Genomic DNA, 10,240 nt, shown 5'->3' with positions numbered 1-10,240 from the left:
GGCGGAGCTGGGGCGCAGCCTGCAACCGGGTGTCCTCAGAGCCTTCAGGAGGAGCCAGCCCGACCAACATGTCCGTCTCATACGTCGGGCCTCCAGAGCCCAGAGCAATCACACTTCTGTTGCTGGAGCTGCCCGGTGTGGGACGCTGTGTCGTGGTGGCCCTCGCTCCTTCCTGCTCAGCAGGTAGGCCCTGCGGATCCCTGGGGATGCAGAGGGGCCGCATAGCCTGCTGGGACCCTGCCAGTGCACCTGCTCTGGGCTTCCTGCGGGCTCAAGCTATGTGTCTTTGAGCTAACTGCGGAGCCTCTCTGGACTTCCGTCACCTTGTCATAAGATGACGGCTGGCCTCTACCAGTGGGTCTCGGCGAAGGTCCGACGGAAGGAGACTGCCAAGGACTGGGCAAAGCCGCCAGATCAGGGCCTTTCTGAGCCCGGCTGGGGCGGGGCCTCTGGCGCGGGGGCGGAGCCCGGTCTGTAAGGGGTGGGGCCTGCGAGGCGGGGCGGGGCCTGTCGCGGCCCGGGGACTGGTCCCAGCGGCGGGGAGGGGCCTTCGAGGCGGGGGCGTGGCTTGAGACGCAGGGGCGGGACACGGGGGTGGGGCCTGCCGCCCGCGCCCGCTCTCAGCTCGACTTGCTCGGCTCTCCCGCGGGGCCTGCTCGGCGCTCGGCCCGCCGTCCTGCGTACCGAGCGCGTCGCACTCTGAGGGTCGCCAACATGTCGACGGCGATGAATTTTGGGTCCAAGAGCTTCCAGCCGCGGCCCCCGGACAAGGGCAGCTTCCCTCTAGATCACTTCGGTGAGCGGCGGGCGCGGCGGGCCCTGGGTCCTGAGTGTCCGGTGGCGCCGCGCAGCCCCACGGCGCAGGTGGGGAAACCGAGCCCCGCGCGGGCGGGACGGGCCGGCGCCAAGCGGCTGGTGGGAGCGGGGCGTGGGGCAGACCCTCCGCGTCCGGGCACGCACTGCTGAGCGTCTTCGGTGTGGGGCCGGCATCCGGGTTCGCGGGGTCCCTCCGTGGAGGCCGGAGCGCCGAGAGCGGGTGACGCACTGTGTTGTCGACACCCACGTTTTCCTGTGGAACGTTCCAGACACGCCCCGAGGGAGAAACCGCTCCGCGGGAGCTCCCGGTGGCCGCCTCCCGGCGTGTCCCGCGTGGCCTGACAGTTTTGCTTGAAGAGGAGATGCTGTTTTCCTTCTCGTTCCAGGTGAATGCAGAAGCTTCAAAGAGAAGTTCATGAAATGTCTCCGCGACAATAAATTCGAAAACGCTTTGTGCAGAAAGGAGTCAAAAGCCTATTTAGAATGCAGAATGGAGAGGCAAGTACCTGGTGACATGTGTGACTTCTGGAAGCTTCCTCGGCTCCCGGAGCATTTCTTCCCTGGCAGCTCATTGCAGCAGGGCTCATTGAGGCTCGGGCCTTTCACAGTGGTAGAATTGCTTGTCCCTGGGATTGAGGCCCGCCAGATTAAATGGTCTCAGAAGTTGTGCAGCAGCCCTGGGTACATTTCCGTGAGTGACAGCGTCATACCTGAAAGCATTCCTCAGAGTATTTTCTTTACAGATTTGGGACTGCTGACCTGTCGTTAAGGTTTCAGAACCGTCCCTCATGAAAATGCTGACCGAGCCAAAAGATTTGAAGGTTGTGGGTACACAGTTTTTTCTTTCACATTCTCAGATCATAAAAATGTTGTTCGGTGTAGTCTCAGCTGTGCTTAAAATGTGACAGGGGAGACAATAGGCCATTTCAGAAATGATGAAAGATGAAGGGTTTGTTCTGTCTTGATCAGAATTCACCAGAGCTCACTTTTAAATACAACAAAGGTTTGTAACTATGATCTGTTAAGATTTTATTTAAGAACTGTTCTAGTCCTTAGTGGGGAAAGGCAGGTAACATATAATTATGTGGGAGTGGGAACTTTTATTTGTGATTTTTAAGCCCTTCGTTAGCTCATTAAGGAATCCAGTCTTCACTCAGCTTTGTGTGAAGATAGGTTGACATAAACCAATCCAGTTGGAGCCCCATTTCCACTTTCCCATAACAAACTCAGACATTGGCCTCAGGGCAAAATCTCTTGTTTCTCAGGCCCACAGGTTTGTGGAGGGCTTTCTGTAGACATGTAATGCCCTCACTCTGTCTCTGGAGTCGTTCAGGCTCACAAGGGCTTAGATTTGACAGCAGATCCCCCTGAGTCCAGTTCTTACCATCTTTAAGTAGCACAATCCTGGGATCATGTGTTCACATTATTGTCTTTTAAATTAACACATCTTTTAAAGATGGAAACTAAGTAAATTTTTTCTTGGAGCTACTACATTTGGAGACAGTCTGAAGTTGGTCTCTGTCAGCGTGAGGGTGTGAGCAGGTAATCCACCCCTCTGAGGCTTGCATTAATCATCTCTGTTCGGGCCAGAGGACCCAGCACACACAGGTTGCTGCCCCTGCTGGGAGCTGTTCTGGAGTTGGGCTGCCTGGGTCCCCAGAGAAGCTCCTGGCTTGCCAGGTGAAGGACCAGCAGAAGGGCCCTGTCTTTTCTCCGAATTTGACCCAGGAAGTGAGCTGCCTGCTCTCCATGTGTCCATGCCTTGCTCAACACAGCTGGAGACTGGCCTCCCCTGAGGCCTGCTGAGGTTGTTGGGGACGGAGAGAGGCAGCTGGCTACTCTGTGGGTTCCATTGTTTCAGGTGGCTTCCTTGGCTGGTCAGGCAACATTAAGATAAATGTAAAGAGTGCATGTGTGTTTCTGACTTGGTCAATGATTTCGGCCTAAGACTTTCAGATGGTTTTTTGTTTTTTGTTTTTTAAAGATTTTATTTATTTAACACAGAGACAGAAATCAAAAGTAGGCAGAGAGGCAGATGGAGTGAGAGAGGGATGCAGGCTCCCTGCTCAGCAGGGAGCTCGATCCCAGGACCCTGAGACCATGACCTGAGCCGAAGGCAGAGGCTTAACCACCTGAGCCACCCAGGCACCCCTCAGGTGGTTTTTAATGAAAATCTGTGGCCACCCAGATTCAGTATTGAGATTTTGCACATTTGCTTCTCTTGCATTTTACAAACCTCTTTTTTTCCTTTTCCTTTTTTCTTTTTAAAGATTTTATTTATTATTTGACAGAGAGAGAGAGATCACAAGTAGGCAGAGAGGCAGGCAGAAAGAGGGGGAGAAGCAGGCTCCCCACTGAGCAGGGAGCCTGATGTGGGGCTCGATCCCAGGACCCTGAGACCATGACCCGAGCCAAAGGCAGAGGCTTAACCCACTGAGCCACCCAGGCACCCTTTTTCCCTTTTGTGCTGAAATCTTACCTGTTCTTGTCTCTCTATGCATCTTTATAAAAAAACTGCACCACAAGTTTTTAAAGCTGCCTCTTGGGACGCCTGGGCGGCTCAGGGGGTTAAGTGGCTGCCTTTGGGTCAGGTCATGATCCCAGGGTCCTGGGATTGAGTCCCACATCAGGCTCCTTGCTCAGCGGGGAGCCTGCTTCTCCCTCTGTCTGCCTTTGTCTCTCTCTCTCTGACAAACAGATAAATAAATCTTTTAAAAAAATAAATAAGTAAAGTTGTCTCTTGAGACCTCGGCCTATTGTAGCCAGATGTGGAAGTATGTGAGCTGTTGTAGCTGCAGGCCATATTTTCTCACGGGAAGAACTCTCTGGGGTTACCAACAACAAATACACGAATGATCTGTGATCTCAAGGCTCTGTAATTATTTTAGTTTGATTCCTGTGCCGTGGGGTGGGCCTCTGGGATCACGCAGCCGCTTCCCAGAGTGCAGGTTGGCGTGAAGGCCAGGCCTCCCAGAAATCCAGCTGCCCTAAATCACACGCTTAATGCTGCCTCAGTCTCTAAAGGATTGGACTGGAAGTGGGATGTTGTCTTCAGTCTCTTCCCTTATGCTAAAAGGAGGCATTGAAGTCATCCTTTGGGATTTAGAACTTGCTAAATGTTCTATTTGTTGTTTTTAAGGACCTTTTCAAGGAGCTGGATTTTGTGAAGATTCAGATTTGTAGAAAGAATATCTTGATCTGTGTCTTACTTGGTTTCTGTTGTTTTCCTTCCTGATTACTTCTTTGTGCTGCTAAATTCGCAGGTCCTTCCTGTCCCGACGGCATGTCGGGAGGAGCACCACTCGCCCCTGTGTGCCACCAGCCCACCTCACCTTCTGTAGCGGGTAGTTGGACATGGGTGTCGCCAGGCTTGGTCAGGGCATGGACAGGCTGCATTCCTTCTGGAGGCTCCAGGGCAGAGTTCCCGTGGCCATGCTCCTTGGCTTATAGCCCTCTGCCCTCTCGAAGCTGGCATGGGGTATCTCTGACCCTTCCTCGCTTCTTGTCTGTCATTTTAAGGGTTCACGTGATAAGGTTGAGTCCTGGGTCACCTCACTTCAAAATCAGCCAGTTAGCGACTGTACTTCCACCTGTGGCCCGAGCCCGAGGGTGACACAGGCTTCAGCAATAAGGGTGTCATCTGGGGGGTCGTTGCTCTGCTGATCACAGTGTGAGAGACCTCAGTTTTAAGAACTATTGGCCAGATGCCCTCTTTTGATAAGATGTGAAAATTTATCATTGTTTTCCCCATTTGGGTTTAGGAGTGGCACATGCGTTCCATGCTAAGATTTAGTGTGCTCTAGATTAAATTCTACGGACTGAGGTTTGCAGTTCTGGGGACATTTTCCTGAGGGATAAATGACACTCCTTGTGAAGTTTGGCTAGAGATCATCTCTCTGCAAGGCGTTTTGTTTCTGCAGAAGCGTGGCCTGCTCTCCCTGGGGCCCCGCAGAACCTGCAGAAAGCGGGTCGTCTGAGCAGGTGACTTGGATGGGCCGTGGTGCCCAGCATGCTGGCTGAGCACGAGGCTGGTGCACAGGCTCTGCGGTGGGGGCCGGGTCATAGTGTGTGAAGTGATGGTGGGCCTTGTGCTGGCTGAGCCCGGTGGTTCCTATGGGGACATGCTGCTGCCCCCTTTCCACCCCCAGCAGGCAGGACAGATGCCTCTGAGAGTTGGGGTTGACCCAACACCCCTGACCCCCAAAACAAAACAGAATGAAAGCTAGGCCTCCCTTTGCCTGGAGCATGGGTGGCGGGAAGCCAGACTTGGGGAGACTACTGAGTTCAGCAGGGGCTCTGTGCCGGGCATTTCCGTCTTCATGGCCCTGACTTCTGTGGACGTGGTGGGAGGCTAGCAAATGGCTGGTCATAGGGAGGGGGTGGGAGCAGGGCATGGCTGCTGGCCAGCTATGGGGCCATGCAGGGCCTGGGGCAGGAGCGAGAGGATGGCAGAGCTTATGCACCACACAGCTGGGTGTTCCTGAGCTATGAGTAAAGCTAACAGATGGTGACCATGGACAGCGCAGTTCTCCTTACATGCAGACTCTTGGATAAATGCAGTAGAGTCCTGGAAATATGTTTCTTCCTTGTGTTTTTCTTATTAGCGCTTTTGTTTTTTCTGGGTTATGTCTTGTTAGGATACACTTATATTATAGCTAAGGTTTCTGGTTAGCGGTAGGTTGTCGGTCCTTAAGCTTTTGGGGAGTCAAGAGTTGTGGATGGATCCTTGACCGCACGGGTGGTTGGTGCCCCTCACTCCTGCGTTGTACAGGGTCATTTGTACCAGATAAAAAAGTCTGTCCTGGCCTGTCCGCACCTTGTCCAGGGTGTCTTCACAGGGACCTGGAGGTCAGGCGTCTGCTCCTGTTGTTCCCTTGGGGAGCCTCACGGTGGTCTGCCCACTTCCTTTGGGTCCTGGCTGCACCCTGTGCGTGGGGAGCTCTGCGCACTGGTTGCCAGCGGCTGTCCCTCTGGGGTCCAGAGGCGCAGGCATCAATCAGCCTGGAGGAGGAGGGCGCAGACGGTGACCCAGATGCAGCGGTGTCCCTGAATGCGGGCAGCCCCCCAGACACCGGTTGGGCGGGATGGGAGTGAAAGCACAGGCCCGTGCAGACAGTGTTCTTCGTTTTCTTCCCTTCTCGTAGGCAGCTGATGGCACAGGAGCCCCTGGAAAAGCTGGGATTTGGAGATTTGATTGATGGAAAACCAGAGGCAAAAACTAACTCGTGATGGAAAAAGACCACCGGCTGCCCGGCCTTCTGGGATGGAGCACATTGTGCGACCTTGTCAGCTGACAGCTTAGGGTCAGGTCCTGTGATGGAGAGGTTCCAGAATGCCCTCCTTGACATAAAGAGCTCATCCCAATGTTTCCCAGGTTGTTTGAAAACTTAACTATTACTTTTAAATCTCATTTTCCCCCAAGAGTGTGAGGTTTTATCTTTACATTGCATGTGGCAGAGTTCCTAAGAAGACCTGTGACAGGTGGGAGGTTGGAGTGTGGAGTCATGCCCACCTGGCAAGGGGACACGTGACCTGGGGGACACGGTGACTCCGTGGTGCTGGCATGCTGAGTGCTCGCAGCTTCGGCCTCCACGGAGATACAGGTGCTGTCAGAAACCACTCCCAGGCAGAAAGGGTTTCCTTGTGCTTTGGGGCACCAGTTAACTTCTTGTTTTTCTAAACAAAACATGAACCTGGGAAGGAGAGCGTGTCTGGCCTTTGACATATTTGACTTAGTGATGTTTCCAGTCGTACCTGAACACCAAGTACCTTTTAACCAAAGGCTCATTTATGACCTATACAGATTGTGTTTATAAAACTAATAACAGTGACTGTGTATTGTAACTGAGAAACGAAGTGTCGGGACACTCGTAGCTCGCCTCATGCATGTGGTCTCCAGCGTCTCCCTTTGAAAGCACACCCGTATGGTCCTGCGGTGTCACCTTCTCCAGGGCTACCCCCAGAATTGCCTGCAGTCACTTAAACCTCACGTGTGCCCTAACCCAGCCAGGGTTTCCAGGCAGCTTCGCTACGTGGCCAGGGTTCTGATGCCCGTGCAGAATGCTGCGTGTGTGGGTCTGGGCCCCGCGCTGCCCTCACTGCCTCCTGGCCAGCCAGCTTTGGTCCCAGTGTGGCTAATGGAAGACGGTGGAGACATCCCTTCTTGGACAGTGACCCCGAGGTACTGCCAGCCATGACCCATGCCTGGGCTCCCGAAAGTCCCCACTCCTCAGCCATGCGTGGTAGAGATGTGGCCGTGTCCCAGTCTCTGCCTTCAGGTCCCTCTGATTTTAGCCCATCCGCAGTGGGTGCCTCTTGGCTTAGACTCTCCCTGGAGTAAGTCCCTCCCGCACTTGGTGCCGTTGCCACGGTGCCGACTCTGCCCCGTGTACCCGTGAATGGTTAGCTCCTCCTGCTCCTGTCCACTGTTTGTCACCGTTGCATATTTGGGCTCTGTCTTACGCCGTCATCGTGCTACAGACTTTTTCATGTTAGTGTCCAGTTGCTAAGGTGCCTTGGCTTTTAACGCCAAACTGAGCCATGAAACTAGTTTGTGTTTGCTAACCGTCCAGAATTACATACGCACAAGGTCGTTTATGTGGTATTGTTTATAATTATGGAATGCTGAAGTGACCCAGATGCCCACAAGTATGATCTTTTGGTGAACCATGGCTCTTTTGGGGGGCCGTGCAGGGAGTCTGAACTGACACGGGCTGGCCTCCTACCACAGGCACGCTGTATATAAGAAAGGCAGACTCTAGAAGCATCTGTAGTGACATTAACAAGGAAGAAAGGAAGCTAGAAGTATGTGCACATTTGTGCAAACACAAAATTGAGGAAGGACAGAGCAGATGCGAAGGAGGACGGTGGCTGGTGTGTCGTGAAGCCCTGACTCTGAGCCAAATTCCTGTTCTCTGTGCTCAGAGATGACATGGCTGTGGGGCACCCAGCATCAGCTGTGGTGGGGTGGGGACAACAAGACTATTACGTTGTCTGGCCCGCTCTGAAAGCCAGTCTTTTAGGACTAGAGAATTAGGGAGCACGGAAAGCCAGGGCCTCAGGGGTCCCTTTTGTGTCACAGATAAGGTGGCTGCACAGAGAGACGTACTTTAATGTGTGCGTGCATCTGTGTGCACCTGCCATCCCTGAGTGCCTGGGGCCCTGGAGTGGTGACTCCTGCAGCAGGTGCTCACCCTTTCCCTGTCCCGGGCTGGAGCGCTCCTCCTGATGGCTGGAAGCAGGCTCCCAGAGGAAAAGCTGGTGCCCGGGCCAGAGTGGGAAATCCAACCTGAGCCTTAACCATTTGTGGCAGAAAGTAAGGAATTGCTAGAAATAGGATGGGGGCTTGTTGGAAGAATATAGGCCCCCCCCTCCCCCCCAGGGAGCTACATCCGGGTCAGTTGGAACAACAGAATATTGTTTTGGGTTATAGTCTTCAGAATCAGTGACTCTGCACAAGTCCATGCTGATAAAAATCACTAATGGGGTTAAGCTGTGGGCAGGGGAGGGACAGTGGGTGGTGGTCTGCCCAGCACAGAAGTGACAGGTTGGGGACAAAAGTCACAGCACAGTGGCAGGGGTAGAGACGAGAACCGGCTGGGAGCTCGGAGTCGGGCTGAGTGTGGTGTGAAACCTGGGGACTGTCCTGGGGCCTCCCCTCAGGGTGTGGTAGAGATGACAGTGCACACTCGGTGGCCTGCCCATGGCTAGCGCCCCCCTCTGATGCTCTCCTCGGTGTTCCTACTTCACTAGTGAGCAGATGCCAGACTAGACACATTCTGTAGAGTGAAGACCGGTGCTCTTCATGGGTATCAGGGTCCAGAGAAAGGAGGGCTCTGGGGAGATGGATGGACTGCCACACAGGTCCCGGGCTGGGAAGGACAGTGGCGGGCAGCTGCTGGGACGTGGCGGTCTGCAGCCCGGTTACCAGAATGCTGGGATTCTTCTATGATTATGTTATGGTGGCATTTGGGGAAGCTGGATATGAACTCTCCTGTTTTTGCAAATTTTTGGAAATCTAAAATTACTTGCATTAAACTGTGTGGTTGAACTTTGTGCATGTGTGGTTGAGTAAATTCTCGTTGTCAGGTGTATCCCGTGGACTTCGAGGCAGGTGATGTGACCAATGGTTTCGGCAAGTGGGGGAGGAAGCGTGGGAGGAGAGGTCCAAAAGCAGCTCCAGTTGTGGCAGACAGCTGAGCTCTTTACAAACGGGCAGTGGCTTCCCAGTGTGACCTTTGATTTTCCACATCTGAGTTGCTGGCCGTACGGCATGTAGGGCACAGATGTCCTGTTCACACCCAAGCGCCTGCTCCTTCGGCCCTGCTCCTGTAAAGCGCCCACACACTTGTCGCAGGAAGTCAATAGCGGTATTCAGTGGCCCAGAGACACCTTCCAGAATGCTTTCCAAGTGTTCTCACGCGGGAGATAGGCCAGGGAACCTGGGCCCCCTCAGAGGAGTCCCTTAGTCTGCTTCCCTCCAGCCCCTGGGGGGTGGGGCGTGCTCCGGATGCAGCGCCCGGATTCCCTTTGCCCAGCTATCCCACTGTCAAGAGCAAGACGGCCTTTCCTCTCCGTGAAGCGTCCTGTGCTCACTTAGGTCACCTCAGAGCCAGTGGCGTAAACAGGACAGATTTACGATCTTATGTCATAAACAGACCCACGAGGCTGCGTTTCTGCAGGGGCTCTGGCCGGAGTCGTCTTCCTTGTCTTTCCAGCTTCTGGAGGCACTCCGTTTTCCTCAGCCCGGGACCCATCGTCCAGGACAGCGTCCTCTCTGTCCTGACCTGTCCCTCCCATCTCGTCCCTGACTCTGATGCTCTGCCTCCTCACCAGAACCCTCCTGATGACACTGCCTACCCAGATAATCCAGGGTCCCCTGCCAGCCCAACATCCTTAACATGATCACCCCCTGGCAAGTCCGATTCACAGGGTCAGCCAGGGACACTGATGTGGACTCTGCCAACCACACTAGCCGTGGTGTGAGGGGGACAGAGAAGCATCGGGCCTGGATGGGGCTCGGGTCCGAGCTCTGGACCGGGAGCAGCTCCTGCGTGCCCGTGCCCAGAAGACGTGCTGTCATACGGCTGTGGGGCTTTGCCTCGTGAACCGCAGCAACCCGCCACAGACCTGAGTTTTCTCAGGGCTGGGTTTAAAGGCCATATTCTTCTGAAATCTTTGGCAGACAACGGAGAACAGGTATGTGCTTGGTAAACAGCATTTCGTTGGAGCCAGCCACTGCAAGTAGGACGTGATCCCATTCCCGCCACATGTTCCTCTCTAGACAGTTGGTGATGTTATGGATATGAGAGCCGTGTCTGGGATCCAGGGCAGTAAACGGTCTGGGATCCAGGGCAGTAAACGTTCTCGATTCACGTGCGGTTGACAGAGTCGTGTGTATCATTTTTATAGAAACAAATTTTTC

At 54.1% G+C, this 10,240-nt stretch overlaps 1 protein-coding gene across 3 annotated transcripts; it reads left to right on the top strand.

The window, feature by feature from the left end:
- Positions 1-603: 603 nt before the first annotated feature.
- Positions 604-8,871, top strand: LOC116580909 (cytochrome c oxidase assembly protein COX19). Of its 3 annotated transcripts, XM_032327757.1 has the most exons (4): positions 604-796; positions 1,203-1,314; positions 1,560-1,637; positions 2,407-2,491. In XM_032327757.1, the coding sequence occupies exons 1-3, from the start codon at positions 715-717 to the stop codon at positions 1,606-1,608; spliced, it is 243 nt and encodes an 80-aa protein (XP_032183648.1). In that variant the 5' UTR covers positions 604-714; the 3' UTR covers positions 1,609-1,637; positions 2,407-2,491. The 3 variants fall into 3 exon arrangements, with proteins under 3 accessions (XP_032183648.1, XP_032183647.1, XP_032183646.1); XM_032327756.1 differs by having other exon boundaries at positions 1,560-2,510; XM_032327755.1 differs by lacking the exons at positions 1,560-1,637; positions 2,407-2,491 and adding an exon at positions 5,961-8,871 and having other exon boundaries at positions 620-796.
- Positions 8,872-10,240: the final 1,369 nt, after the last annotated feature.

The sequence above is a fragment of the Mustela erminea genome, chromosome 20, assembly GCF_009829155.1.
Source record: "Mustela erminea isolate mMusErm1 chromosome 20, mMusErm1.Pri, whole genome shotgun sequence".
Taxonomy (NCBI): Eukaryota; Metazoa; Chordata; class Mammalia; order Carnivora; family Mustelidae; genus Mustela; species Mustela erminea.
This window is presented reverse-complemented; position numbering and strand designations above follow the sequence as displayed.